The sequence below is a fragment of the Brachyhypopomus gauderio genome, chromosome 5, assembly GCF_052324685.1.
Source record: "Brachyhypopomus gauderio isolate BG-103 chromosome 5, BGAUD_0.2, whole genome shotgun sequence".
Lineage (NCBI taxonomy): Eukaryota > Metazoa > Chordata > Actinopteri > Gymnotiformes > Hypopomidae > Brachyhypopomus > Brachyhypopomus gauderio.
In genome coordinates, this window is record NC_135215.1 from 18,980,812 (window position 1) to 18,995,431 (window position 14,620).

General features: G+C 44.7%; 1 protein-coding gene across 1 annotated transcript; it reads left to right on the top strand.

The window, feature by feature from the left end:
* Positions 1–5,835: 5,835 nt before the first annotated feature.
* Positions 5,836–13,792, top strand: LOC143514709 (TGF-beta receptor type-2-like). The gene is made up of 4 exons (XM_077006235.1): positions 5,836–6,325; positions 9,248–9,383; positions 9,938–10,128; positions 10,531–13,792. Exons 1-4 carry the CDS (start codon positions 6,250–6,252, stop codon positions 10,767–10,769), a joined length of 642 nt encoding a protein of 213 aa, XP_076862350.1. The 5' UTR covers positions 5,836–6,249; the 3' UTR covers positions 10,770–13,792.
* Positions 13,793–14,620: the final 828 nt, after the last annotated feature.

A 14,620-nucleotide genomic window follows, 5' to 3' on the forward strand; every position in this document is an offset into this window, starting at 1 on the left:
CTGTCCTGTTCTGGTGTGTCACATCTCTGACTCTGTTTTTAAAGTGTTATGGCAAGAATATTTAAACTATGTACTTTATCTACATAAATGAGGTTTCGGGGACAAAAGAGATTTGATTAAGCTGTTTTCCCGCTCTTCCAGTGCGTCAGTTTCCTTGGTAATGCGGCTAATGTTTACTTAGGGTGACCAGACATCCTCTTTTTCCCGGACATGTCCTACTTTTGATACCTAAAAAAATGTCCGGGGGGAATTTTAAAATCGTCCGGGATTTTGTTCGACTGCCTCAAACATAGTACATGTACAGTACATTGTGATTAGAATAGCCACTCCGTTCCATTACACTCCATTCCAGGTTTCTCTGTATCCCAAATTAGTCACACCCTTCTCCTCAAATCTATCTATACTGCTAAAAAAAAATAAAGGGAAAACTAAAATAACACATCCTAGATCTCAATTAATAAAAATCTTTGAAATCAGTTGAAAATCTCTCATTTCTACCTGTTGTCTGTTCCATTTGCACAAGAGCAGTTGAAATTGATTCACAATCAGTGTTGCTTCCTATCTGAACATGAAGTGTGGATGACTTGGAGTTAAATTGTGTTGTTTAAGTGTTCCCTGCTTTTTTTGAGCAGTGTACTTTACATTGTGTGTGTGTGTGTGTGTGTGTGTGTGTGTGTGTGTGTGTGTGTGTGTGTGTGTGTGTGTGAGTGTGTGTGTGTGTGAAGAAGAAAGCGAGGCCTGCCTATGGAGTGATTTTTGTTTCAATAGTTCCACAGAAGCAAAAGTAAATCCAAGAGCAGAAAGTATATGTTATGAATGCAAAACAGAAAAAATATATCATAAGTATATTTTTTTAATATAATTGGTTATTTGAAACTTATTTTGGTTTGCATTTGCAGTTTTTGGTTCCATTGTTTTTGTTTTTTTGGATTTTCCCAGTAAGGTCTTTTGCTTCTGGAATCTCTCTTTGCTTCTGCTTCGTTTTTTGCTTCTGACTTTTGGAACACATTTCACGTGTGGGAGGGGCTTAGATGAAGGTGTTCCTCTGCGATCTCCATTGGTCACTGATTCCGGACTAACACAGAGCTCTGAAACCGCCTCTGGGACCAAGCCACGCCCACCCCACCAGCTTCCCAGCGTTTTGAAACATGGCGGAACGCGGGGGTTCTGTTTCACAGTAGCATGTAAACTGAGTTTTACCATTAAAGTTTATACAAAGGTTATAATTAATTGCTAAATGGTCTGTAGATATTGCAAATGTACACTGTATAATAACTACATTAAGCATGACGGTTAATATTTAGCACACTTCACCAGCATGGGCTTTTTAAAATTTTATGCAGTCTTTATCCTATCCTTCAAACTGACTGGGAGTTGTAGGTTAGGCAAGATAATTGTCATTTCAATACATTAAATTTGAAAATGGAACTGCTCATAAAATTTTATTGAAATCTAATTATTGGCACACAATTTTTTTCAGCTACTCAAAGTGATGTGAAAATTATAAATCAGAGATTAAACTACTTTAGCTGAATGTTAGAATTTTGTTAGCAATATAAGTTAGATCTGCATTAGAAGACTATATGTGTATCATTACCAAAATGGCAGGTCCACCATTGAGATGTGTGTGTAGAGAAGGCAGCTATGTGGTCGTGTGCTTGAAGCTGGGTGGAAGCTCCAGTGGGATGAGACAAGCTGCAGTTCAGCCACAGCCGTCTCACCCAGATAAACACACTGTTGGTCTGACTGAAACAACCCAATGGGTTTTGTAGTGTGGAGGGCCAGTTTGTTGTTGCTTTATTCTATTTAACCAGAGAACATCCTTTTTATTGATTTGTGAATGGTTATGTTACAGTGTGGTGTTCCTGTGGCCTGGTCTTGTGGTAAAGGTAGAAACAGAATGCTAAGGAACACATGTGTCTCTGTATGAAAAGATGAAGAAACCTGTTGGATGCTAAACATCTGCATGAATTCATGTGTAAAAGATGTGAGTTGTCAGGAATAGCAGATAACATAATCACGTTCACCTGTCTCACCACCACGCCCACATTCCGGGCATACTTAAGCACCCAGACTTCACTTCCTGGTTGCGAAGTATTGCCTCATGTCGTTGCATACCATGCCGTTGTTCCTGATTGTCTCTCTGTGTGCCGAACTCTGCTTGTCCCCTAGACCACGTCTCCTGCCTGATCCCTGGATACCTCCCGGACTCTGCCCTCGCCTCTCGACCCTGGACAGCACTGACCACCGCTCCCACGCTACTGCTCTGCACCTGCCATACGTCACTTTGCTCATCGTGTGGCTAGTTGTACAGAGTTATTCAAATAAAGAACGTGTTATTCCGCATCAGGATCCCTCTCAGTGTGTTCTATACGTTACAGAATACTTCGCCAGCCTTGCCATAAGCTCAAGTCTAGATACATCGGGCCGTTCAAGATTACCCGCAGGATAAACGCTGTTTCCTACGAACTGCTGCTGCCCCCTCAATACCGCGTCCATCCCGTCTTCCACGTATCCCTCCTAAAGCCTGTTCACTACAGTCCCATGTCTGTAGCCCCGGTTCTGGATCGCCCCCCCGAGCCCCTGGACATTGACGGCCGACCTGCGTATATAGTACGGGAGCTGCTGGAATCACGTCGACGGCGTGGGGGTCTCCAGTATCTCGTCGACTGGGAGGGCTATGGTCCCGAGGAACGAGCCTGGGTAGCCGCTCGCGATGTCCTCTGCCCGTCGCTCATCGCCGACTTTGACGCTGCACACCCACATTTCCCCGCCCCCCGGGGCCGTGGCCGGCCGCCTTCGCGGCGTGGAGCGTCTGGAGACGCTCCGTTGCGGGGGGGTACTGTCAGGAATAGCAGATAACATAATCACGTTCACCTGTCTCACCACCACGCCCACATTCCGGGCATACTTAAGCACCCAGACTTCACTTCCTGGTTGCGAAGTATTGCCTCATGTCGTTGCATACCATGCCGTTGTTCCTGATTGTCTCTCTGTGTGCCGAACTCTGCTTGTCCCCTAGACCACGTCTCCTGCCTGATCCCTGGATACCTCCCGGACTCTGCCCTCGCCTCTCGACCCTGGACAGCACTGACCACCGCTCCCACGCTACTGCTCTGCACCTGCCATACGTCACTTTGCTCATCGTGTGGCTAGTTGTACAGAGTTATTCAAATAAAGAACGTGTTATTCCGCATCAGGATCCCTCTCAGTGTGTTCTATACGTTACAGAATACTTCGCCAGCCTTGCCATAAGCTCAAGTCTAGATACATCGGGCCGTTCAAGATTACCCGCAGGATAAACGCTGTTTCCTACGAACTGCTGCTGCCCCCTCAATACCGCGTCCATCCCGTCTTCCACGTATCCCTCCTAAAGCCTGTTCACTACAGTCCCATGTCTGTAGCCCCGGTTCTGGATCGCCCCCCCGAGCCCCTGGACATTGACGGCCGACCTGCGTATATAGTACGGGAGCTGCTGGAATCACGTCGACGGCGTGGGGGTCTCCAGTATCTCGTCGACTGGGAGGGCTATGGTCCCGAGGAACGAGCCTGGGTAGCCGCTCGCGATGTCCTCTGCCCGTCGCTCATCGCCGACTTTGACGCTGCACACCCACATTTCCCCGCCCCCCGGGGCCGTGGCCGGCCGCCTTCGCGGCGTGGAGCGTCTGGAGACGCTCCGTTGCGGGGGGGTACTGTCAGGAATAGCAGATAACATAATCACGTTCACCTGTCTCACCACCACGCCCACATTCCGGGCATACTTAAGCACCCAGACTTCACTTCCTGGTTGCGAAGTATTGCCTCATGTCGTTGCATACCATGCCGTTGTTCCTGATTGTCTCTCTGTGTGCCGAACTCTGCTTGTCCCCTAGACCACGTCTCCTGCCTGATCCCTGGATACCTCCCGGACTCTGCCCTCGCCTCTCGACCCTGGACCGCACTGACCACCGCTCCCACGCTACTGCTCTGCACCTGCCATACGTCACTTTGCTCATCGTGTGGCTAGTTGTACAGAGTTATTCAAATAAAGAACGTGTTATTCCGCATCAGGATCCCTCTCAGTGTGTTCTATACGTTACAGAATACTTCGCCAGCCTTGCCATAAGCTCAAGTCTAGATACATCGGGCCGTTCAAGATTACCCGCAGGATAAACGCTGTTTCCTACGAACTGCTGCTGCCCCCTCAATACCGCGTCCATCCCGTCTTCCACGTATCCCTCCTAAAGCCTGTTCACTACAGTCCCATGTCTGTAGCCCCGGTTCTGGATCGCCCCCCCGAGCCCCTGGACATTGACGGCCGACCTGCGTATATAGTACGGGAGCTGCTGGAATCACGTCGACGGCGTGGGGGTCTCCAGTATCTCGTCGACTGGGAGGGCTATGGTCCCGAGGAACGAGCCTGGGTAGCCGCTCGCGATGTCCTCTGCCCGTCGCTCATCGCCGACTTTGACGCTGCACACCCACATTTCCCCGCCCCCCGGGGCCGTGGCCGGCCGCCTTCGCGGCGTGGAGCGTCTGGAGACGCTCCGTTGCGGGGGGGTACTGTCAGGAATAGCAGATAACATAATCACGTTCACCTGTCTCACCACCACGCCCACATTCCGGGCATACTTAAGCACCCAGACTTCACTTCCTGGTTGCGAAGTATTGCCTCATGTCGTTGCATACCAAGCCGTTGTTCCTGATTGTCTCTCTGTGTGCCGAACTCTGCTTGTCCCCTAGACCACGTCTCCTGCCTGATCCCTGGATACCTCCCGGACTCTGCCCTCGCCTCTCGACCCTGGACCGCACTGACCACCGCTCCCACGCTACTGCTCTGCACCTGCCATACGTCACTTTGCTCATCGTGTGGCTAGTTGTACAGAGTTATTCAAATAAAGAACGTGTTATTCCGCATCAGGATCCCTCTTAGTGTGTTCTATACGTTACATGAGTGATATTCTAAAGACGTCTGAGAGAGGCGATTTGAAGTGCTTGGTGCTACTACTGTAAATATCTGTGCTTGGTGCTACTACTGTAAATATCTGTGCTAGGTGCTACTACTGTAAATATCTGTGCTTGGTGCTACTACTGTAAATATCTGTGCTTGGTGCTACTACTGTAAATATCTGTGCTAGGTGCTGATGTTTCTGAAATTTGCTCACATTCTCTCATGCATGCAAGTGCACACATACATACCCACACACACATACACACATAAAAAAATCTAATGAATAACTTTGTTGTCATTGAAACATTGGTCTACCTGCACGTCCAGGTGAGCAAACGCATGCACAAGCACACACGCAAATTCACACACACAAATGCGCACGCACGCACACACACACACACACTACATACACTACATATTCACATGCACCAGCAGAAACACAGACACTTTAATTAAACAGACTTTCATACGAATTAGCTTTTTTCTATTCTTTCTTGTGCTGTGTGTGACTGAGCTGAGATAACGCCATCATAGCTGTACCCTTGTGGTAGAGTTTACACCACAAGAAGACGGATCAGTGCAGCACATCCAGACTCGGAGCAAATCTCCCCTCTCCCTTCATCGCCGCCCTGCTGGCTGAACAGGCAAACCCATTTCCCTTGTTCACCTGCATGACTGCAGGTCTCCACAGCACATCAGCAATTCTGCTACACTGTTCAAATGTAGATGTGGTGCTGTTGTGTGGTGGCTTCTCTCAACGTTTTCTCCTCAGGCCAATAGTCCTTTATCACCGTCAACATCTGCTTGCTGTTCAGTGTTACATAACCCAACTTCTGAAAGCGATTAAAACATGTACATGCCCAGACAGTATTCAGACACTTTGTCATACTCAGTCAATGCACACACACACACACACACACACACACACATGCACACAGAGAGACTAAACAGACATTCTGCTTATCTTCATAGATGTTCCCACATTGCTTTTTTTTGGCAAGCTCTAATGTCTGAGAATGTGTTAGCCATGATAGAGAGTAGAGACAGTCGAGAAGAACGGCTAGACATTGAGTCAGAGAATCAGACATAATGAAAAATCTTCTGTACTTCACTAATTTCCAGTAGTGGTGTCCTTACACACTCGGTGATTACGAGAAGCGGGGTGCAAGAGTGATCAACACTCCTACCTCGAGCCTCGTGTTCCCTTCCGCTGGAGGTGGTAAAGTGGAAACTAACCGCAGCCAGCTGCGGATAAAAAGGGGTTCGTCTCATTGCTTGAATAGCTGTCAGCATTCAATGAACACAACGAAGTAATACTTATGGAGCGTCTATGGTTTTCCGTTTATTGGTATGGAGAGATATTCTTCGGCATTTCGCTTATGAGTGGGCACACTGGTGAGTACGAATGATATTATTTCGGCATAAATGAACTGTTAAATGGATTGAATTTGGTTTAACATCACATCCGTGATCCGTTTAGCTTCTAGAAGAGCGCGCGTTTGCTGAAAATGTTCCTATAGAAACACGACCGTTCTGCACGTGATAAGTATAGACACGATATCGATGTGCAGAAAGTTCTTCATGTGATATCTGCTGAATTATGAGAAAGAGTGGATACGCACGAGGCCTAAAAACTGCTAGCATTACAAGTAAAACATTATAAGTAAAACATTTTTCATAAACATATGTGCACATGTGTAACGTTTCTCCTGTTTAAAAGACACCTTCATAATTCCTTCATGCCAACTGGCTTACATAAACGTTAATAAACGCTGATTCCAAAAGGTGACAAATGTGTTATAAAGGACGTTTTTACTGGGTGTGCAGATCTGTGTGTAGGTCATTGCATTGTTTTCATTATTATTATTACTACAAATAATAATGCATTCATATAATGCTAAAATAGTTTACACCACAATTAAATATAATAGAATATAATGAAACATGGGCAGTTTAAAGCAGTTAAAGTATATTGAACAAATGCGTTTTAGGATTTCTTTAAAAAGTGCCATTTGTATGTCCGGATGTCAGAATGCTGAGCAGTGCTGTAGCTTACAGAGTGACGCTACGTCTATAACGCACTTGGTTGTGAGGTTGACGTGAAGAACTGCTGCGTCACATGGCCTAACACAGATTGCCATGGTGGTCCAACTCGTCTTCTGTGTCAGGTCTGGACTGTGGCCGTTATCAGTCTAGTTTAGTTCGGTTCAATTTATATCAGTTCAGACTTTTACAACCATTTTCAACTATTTCTGTAAATACTGTACATTAATTATGTAGTTCATGGAATATACAGTATAATGCTTTGTAATGCTTTGTATATACCATATACCTGAATAATTAAGCATAAATAATTATAGCTACAGACATAACACATTATAATAAAGCTCTTTGAAGAGACTTTTTAAATGTTTTATAAAGTTATATAATGCATTTCCTAATTTGTTGATAAGGACATTGCTTTTGTAATTATCTAGAATAAGTTCTTATCTTGATGTATTCCAAGCTATAATGTATAATGTACAGCTTGGTTGGGTTTCTCAAATTGCTGTCAATTAGACAGGTCAGATGTGTGCAGATAAATATCAAGGGTTTTAATCTCACTTGTAGTTGGGCAAAAATACAGACTAGCACAATCAGGTATATATGGGTGTGTGTAAGTGGGGAACAGATGTAGATAAATAATGATAGGAATATTGGACCAGCCAGGCTGTGAGATTCTGAGTAATGGATTTTTGGGCGCTGAATTTAAGTCAACAAAAGGACAAATAATATAACCAATACTTACCAAAATGTCTTCACACTTCTAACTTACTATATGTGCATACTCTCAAAAACAAAACATGAAAACAAATACTTTGAGAGTTCCTGTCAAATTCTCTCTAAAACCACATAACTGAGTACTACCCTTAACTCCTCCCTTTTAGTACTAATCTACGGGTGCTAGCAAGCTGCAACTTTCACTATCTAATGCCAACCCAAATTAACATACATGATACCGTAGCGTAACCAGCTGAACTACCTTTGGCTTCAGCTCTCGCACACATGCATACACCACCACAATCTTTCTCCAAAAACCCACATGCTAGTTATGATGTGTTTTAATTTAAGTTTTAATTTAAGCAAAAATTTAAGAATAAAACAATGTCTAGACCAATGTTAAAATACTTCTAATAAGAGATAATGCTAAATTCCAAACAACTACAACACAAGTACAGGTTACCTAGGAAGAGAGCTGTAGATTAAAACAACCTCTCAGTGCACCCACATCTAGCTCCGCCCTCCCCACAGAGCTCTCAGTGCACCCACATCTAGCTCCGCCCTCCCCACAGAGCTCTCAGTGCACCCACATCTAGCTCCGCCCTGCCCACAGAGCTCTCAGTGCACCCACATCTAGCTCCGCCCTGCCCAAAGAGCTCTCAGTGCACCCACATCTAGCTCCGCCCTCCCCACAGAGCTCTCAGTACACCCACATCTAGCTCCGCCCTACCTACAGAGCTCTCAGTACACCCACATCTAGCTCTGCCCTTCCCACAGAGCTCTCATTGCACCCACATCTAGCTCCGCCCTGCCCACAGAGCTCTCAGTGCACCCACATCTAGCTCCGCCCTCCCCACAGAGCTCTCAGTGCACCCACATCTAGCTCCACCCTCCCCACAGAGCTCTCAGTGCACCCACATCTAGCTCCACCCTCCCCACAGAGCTCTCAGTGCACCCACATCTAGCTCCGCCCTCCCCACAGAGCTCTCAGTGCACCCACATCTAGCTCCGCCCTGCCCACAGAGCTCTCAGTGCACCCACATCTAGCTCCGCCCTCCCCACAGAGCTCTCAGTACACCCACATCTAGCTCCGCCCTACCTACAGAGCTCTCAGTACACCCACATCTAGCTCTGCCCTTCCCACAGAGCTCTCATTGCACCCACATCTAGCTCCGCCCTCTCCACAAAGCTCTCAGTGCACCCACATCTAGCTCTGCCCTCCCCACAGAGCTCTCAGTACACCCACATCTAGCTCCGCCCTACTTACAGAGCTTTCAGTGCACCCACATCTAGCTCCGCCCTCTCCACAAAGCTCTCAGTGCACCCACATCTAGCTCCACCCTCTCTACAGACCTCTCGTGCCATTTAGGAGCCCAACTACCCATGTTTGCATGTCATATATACAACTCTACTCTGGTCTTGCAATACCCTAACCAGCCAGAAGACTCAGAGGAACAGACAGGAAAACTAATCAAACATCCAGTAAGATCTAATCTCACATCTGAACTGTTTCTTCTCTCTCTGTTGGTCTTTTCGTCCATCTCTCATTATCTTTAGAAGGACTTCCCTTCAACCAACTCTGCAAGTTCTGTGACGTTACACTAACTGACTGCAAACCCACTGGAAGCTGTCTGTCCAACTGTAACATCTCCTCCATCTGTGAAAGACGGGAGGAGGTCTGCGTAGCTGCATGGTAGGTGTGGCCAGGTGCTCCCAACTGAGACGTGGTCCCTGAGTGGTCAGCTCAGCTGTCAGTCAATCAAAGCACATGTTGGCCAGCTTTTCAGAGAGCTGTATAATTACCAGTATATCACTTATTCCACCCCAATATTGTTGTTACATTGTGTCTTTTACATTGTTATTGCTAAGTCATAACTATTAAAATAAACATAACACACTAATTTATTGCAATATTCAGTGTAACAGAGTTAAATACTTCTTGTCACCAGTCAAGAGTGGTGGACATTTGTGTTACAGGCAGTTACAGAGAAACACAGCACAGCTGTTTGTGTTACAGGCAGTTACAGAGACACAGCACAGCTGTTTGTGTTTCATGTTCTGTCACAGAGAACACAACTGTGTTTCAGGCATAGAGATGGAGAGATCATGACTGTGTTTGTGTTTCAGGCACAGAGATGGAGAGATCATGACTGTGTTTGTGTTTCAAGCACAGAGACGGAAAGATCATGACTGTGTTTGTGTTTCAGGCACAGAGATGGAGAGATCATGACTGTGTTTGTGTTTCAGGCACAGGGATGGAGAGATCACGACTGTGGAGACTGTTTGCCATGATCCCTCACTGACCTTCCATGGTATCATGCTGGAGAACTACAAAAGCACAAAGTGTGAGATGAAGCAGATTAAAGCACTGGGCCCACACTTCTACATGTGCTCCTGTACAGGGGAGGAGTGTAATGATGAACTCATCTTTACACCATGTAAGTGTGTGTGTGTGTGTGTGTTTGTGTGTGTGTGTGTGTGTGTGTGTGTGTGTGTGTGTGTGTATGTGTGTGTGTGTGTGTGTGTGTATTAAAGTACTTAATAGTTGCTCTCTGTGTCTTAGGTTATTTTGTGTGAAAATATTGTCCTATACAAGCAGGTTTAATCTCTTTATGTGTTAGTCTCTATATGTGTGTTCAGTTAGTCTCTATAAATTTGTTGTTAGTCTCTATAAGTGTGTTGTTAGTCTCTTTAAGCATGTTTGTGTGTGTTTGTGTGTGTGTGTGTGTGTGTGTGTGTGTGTGTGTGCCTGTCTATCTGTCTGTCTGTGTGCTTTCAGTTCTTCACATCAAAAGCTGATCTCTTTTATTTTCTCTTTTTCTTTCCTGTCTGGCCTTCAGTAACGGCGCCTCCAGATGACACAATCCCTCGTGTTCCTGTGATTCTTGCCAGCCTACCTTCCATCCTGCTGCTGGTGCTTCTCATCATCTCTGTCCTCTACTGCTGCCGCGTGCGTGTCTTCCACCACAGCCGGTTCAGGAGGCGGAGTGAGTGCAAGGGCCCTGCCCACAGTGACAGCGAGACACATGACATCATCAGCAACGAGGAGCACTGTTCAGAGGCAACATCTGAAGCCTAAAACCTTGCCAGTGCAGTGGACATGATGGACTTCCTTCCTGCTAGACCAATATGTTTCAGGTGATCCTGCTCTTCCCTTGAGGCCTGTTGGTTTCACAATGAATCCTTGGGTCGGGATGTCTGAGGCAGCTCCAGAATGTGTCCAGGAAGATCTAGGGCTCATAATTCACCCCTGTGTATCTGTGTGGGACTCTCCAGCAATGACACATGCCAATACTGTTCTAACTGTTCCAAAACTGCGCGGGGGGGCTTGGGGGGGGGCGCGTGTAACGATTGTCGAGCGGCCAAGGGGGCACCATGTAGCGATTGTTGTAAAATAAATGGGTCTTATTTTTTACATTGAGGGGGTGGGACACCTCGCCTGAGGGGGCGACGCCCCCATTCGGGGGAAAATGGCGAACAACGTCAGACAAACATTGACTGAGAGAATTAAAATGAGTAAATGCTTCTCACTGCAGTTAGATGAATCCATAGATGTCGCAGATTTAGCCAACTTGCTTGTTTCCGTGCGATATGAGTATGAGGGCATGTCGCACGAAGACTTTTTGTGCTGTAAACCCCCACCAACACGAACTACAGGAGAACTACATTATAACATATGTGTGTAATGAGCAGGGTTGCCAACTTTCACGCATTGAGCGTGAGACACACGCATTTGACCGTCTTCACACGCCACACATCCGATTTCTCACGCCGACAAAAAAAATCTAGTTTATTTACCTCTGATCCACATCTATGATTCAATGAGTTACTAGTTCGCTCTGGCACCAACCACCGCGATATAATACTTATCTTGTGTCCATTTTACATCCTCCCGGTAACAATTTACGTTCGCTAACCCCCCGTCAACAACTTAAACTCGCCAAACAGCTTTTTCTTTTTTTTTTTTTTTTTTGGTACGTGGAGGTTTTTCGTTTGACAGTTGGTGGTACTTTGTGTAAAAAGTTTGAGAACCACTGTTCTAGTTCATCCTGTATGTTTGATTTGTATGTGTTTATTCTCGTTCCCTCTCTCATATACTACTACATTATTCATAGTCTTTATTTCAGCAACCCATATACAATAATGTACTATATTATTATGTAAAGAAAAGTTTAATTGCACGTATCAGCCACTTCATTAAACATGGTGTGTGAGCCATGGTTGTCCCTCTACATCAGGGGTGTCAAACTCTTTCTCACCGCGGGCCACATCGGCATAATCGATACCCACGGAGGGCCATATGCAGAGCCGGAGTGGCTAATCGGGAGATTCGGGAGGATTCCCGATGGGCCGGTTCATGTTAACCTCTAGTTTGGGCCGATTGGGAGGGAAAATAATTTTGGGCCGGATTTGGGCATAAAACTCCCGGGCTGAAAAAGTGTCCCACTCCGGCCCTGGCCATATGTAACTTATAAATGTACCTACACCTTAATGTTAAATACCTCTGAATTTATTACTTATTCAAGTTACAAATATTACAGATATATTTGCGTAAATGTAAAAAAAATGTTTGCTTGTTGCTGTTATTATAACATAAATCCTTTAGATTTGTTAGGTTATGAAACCCACATTACTCCATTAATCAACGATCAAACTATCCAAGTGAATAAAGAAAAATTGATCAAATATATCACATTTACTTTGTTCAAAACTTGAAATATCAAATTACTGTGAAAATAGCGATTGCTTCGAAAAATGCTCCCTTGAAAAAGACTGAAGCCCGGCGATTTCTTTGGCCACATCAAAGCAGCTTTTACTGCCGTTTCGTTTGTGGTTGTGAACACATTCTGTTGCGATCACAGTTTGCTTTTTAATTATGACGTCAAATCTAAGTCAATAATCGCGAGCGCGGAAAATCATTTCGCGCGAGGAAAAGTGCTTATTCGCGCGAGCAAAAATGCTCTCGGGCGCGGAGAAAGCTTCCTCGCGCGAGCAAAATATGGAACGCCGTTTGGCTCAATACGTCTAGAATGACGTCCGTGTTAACACGTCAAATTTGGACGTCTTAAGACGTACAAAAATGCCGTGTTAAGACGTAACTTTTGGACGTCTTAAGACGACGTTTAAAATTGGGTGCTACCACTTCATCAACCTCTGAGGGGAGAAATCCAAACACTGCCAAAAAGCTCGCCCCATTGTGAAAGCAGCAAAAAGAGCAAAGAGAACACAAAACCCCTTCTCTTTAAGTAAAGATTACAGAGATGTTCTCTGGTTGCTTGTTTACTTGTAAGATTTGGCTATAAAAAATAAAAATAAAAACTTTTATCTGCTATAAAAGCCAGTTCTGTGCTAAGAAGATCAGCCATTTACATCAGAGAAATGGTATGCTACTGTCACTTGAGTCAAATTCCAGGGCATTTCAAATGTTTTATAATTAGACTATACTGTTCTACATTTTATAATTGAATAAAACATGCAGTCTACAATACTATGCTTAATTTGATTTTTGTTTAAGTGCAGACAGAACCAACCTAATTTCATGTTGTTGTCAGCTTCATTAAATTTTTAATACACACCATTCCTGCACGTCAACCCTGCAACACATTTTTAAAAATGATTTTGCTTGTTTAAGGTGATCGTAATTTCAGGCCATTGCAGAAGGCATTGCACTAGAATGATCAGGCTATAAATGCTGCGGAGTGTATATCAGGATTTGTACATTGAGAAGGGGTGGTACAGTGCAGTGAATGTCTTGTTTGAATCAATCATATGTGTCTCCCAGCAGTGGCAAAAATTCCAGTCTACTGGAAATTCCTGTCAGAACTACAGCCGAAACATGAAACTGACTGGCAGGGACCATTGGACAGTTATAAGCCTTGCTACATGTTATGCATTTCTCTGCAGAATGTTATTTTAGAAAATGGTTGTGAAGGACCTGCATTTACTTCTAGAAGCAATTATTACCTGGAACTAAAGCAATTTTGGTCTTGACTAGAATTCCCAGCGGATTGGGATTTTTGCTACTGCACAATACCATTCGATACACCTGCATACTACATCTACATCTGTTTTGTGACCATTTGTAATAAATGGCTGAGACTGCTTGCTTATTCTAAAACTTAGTGTAATGACCTTAATTCAAAGTTGTATTACCTCACTGTCACAACCGATATTTTTACATGAACTTCCTATAGCCATATACAAAGAATTAACATGACAATCATAGAACAAATTGATATTAAATCTGTCTCACTACCCTGGCACCTTGAAATAACTTATACCATTAACAGTTTAGAACATATTTGGTAAAAGTTATACTTCATCAAAATGTGAGCTAGTAGTAGTTTAATCACAACCATGGGTATTGTCTTCTGTTTAGCGAGAATCGTTGGTTTCTTCAAGAAACACAGGAGTGGAGATTTCCAAGAAAGAAGTTTATTTTTGTGCGCTTCTTATTCCAAAGTAATCTGACAGTCTACCAACATATAGGTTATATACAGAAAAACCACACCGCTTGAGGTTTTAAAGAATTTACATACAGACATACATTGTCAAGGGGGAATCCCATATGGCAGGCTGTAACAGACCCGTAGCCAGCATTGTGATGGGGGGGGATCTTTTTCCCCCAAAAGTGGACTTCATTTGCCTCTCTACTCCAATGCCCCCTAAATACACGAGCACACTTCAAACCTTTTAATTTACACATATTTTATTCATTATAAGCAAGGTTGCCAACTTTTCAAAATCACTAGGACTGAGATTTGATTTGGGGGCGGGGGGGAAGGGGGTGGTGTGTGTGTCAAACGCTGACAGGGGGGGGGGGCGGGGGGTTATGTCTTATATGTTTCCTCGATCGATCACCAGTGGTTGGCGCCAGAGCGAACTAGTAACTCATTGAATCATAGATGTAGATCAGAGATAAATAAACAT

Bases quoted from the DNA above. Each gene is read 5' to 3' on its own strand.
- LOC143514709 (XM_077006235.1), top strand. From the start codon at position 6,250: ATGGAGCGTCTATGGTTTTCCGTTTATTGGTATGGAGAGATATTCTTC. The intron at 6,326-9,247 runs GTGAGTACGAAT...CATTATCTTTAG, and splicing joins GCTTATGAGTGGGCACACTG to AAGGACTTCCCTTCAACCAA. The intron at 9,384-9,937 runs GTAGGTGTGGCC...TTTGTGTTTCAG, and splicing joins GAGGTCTGCGTAGCTGCATG to GCACAGGGATGGAGAGATCA.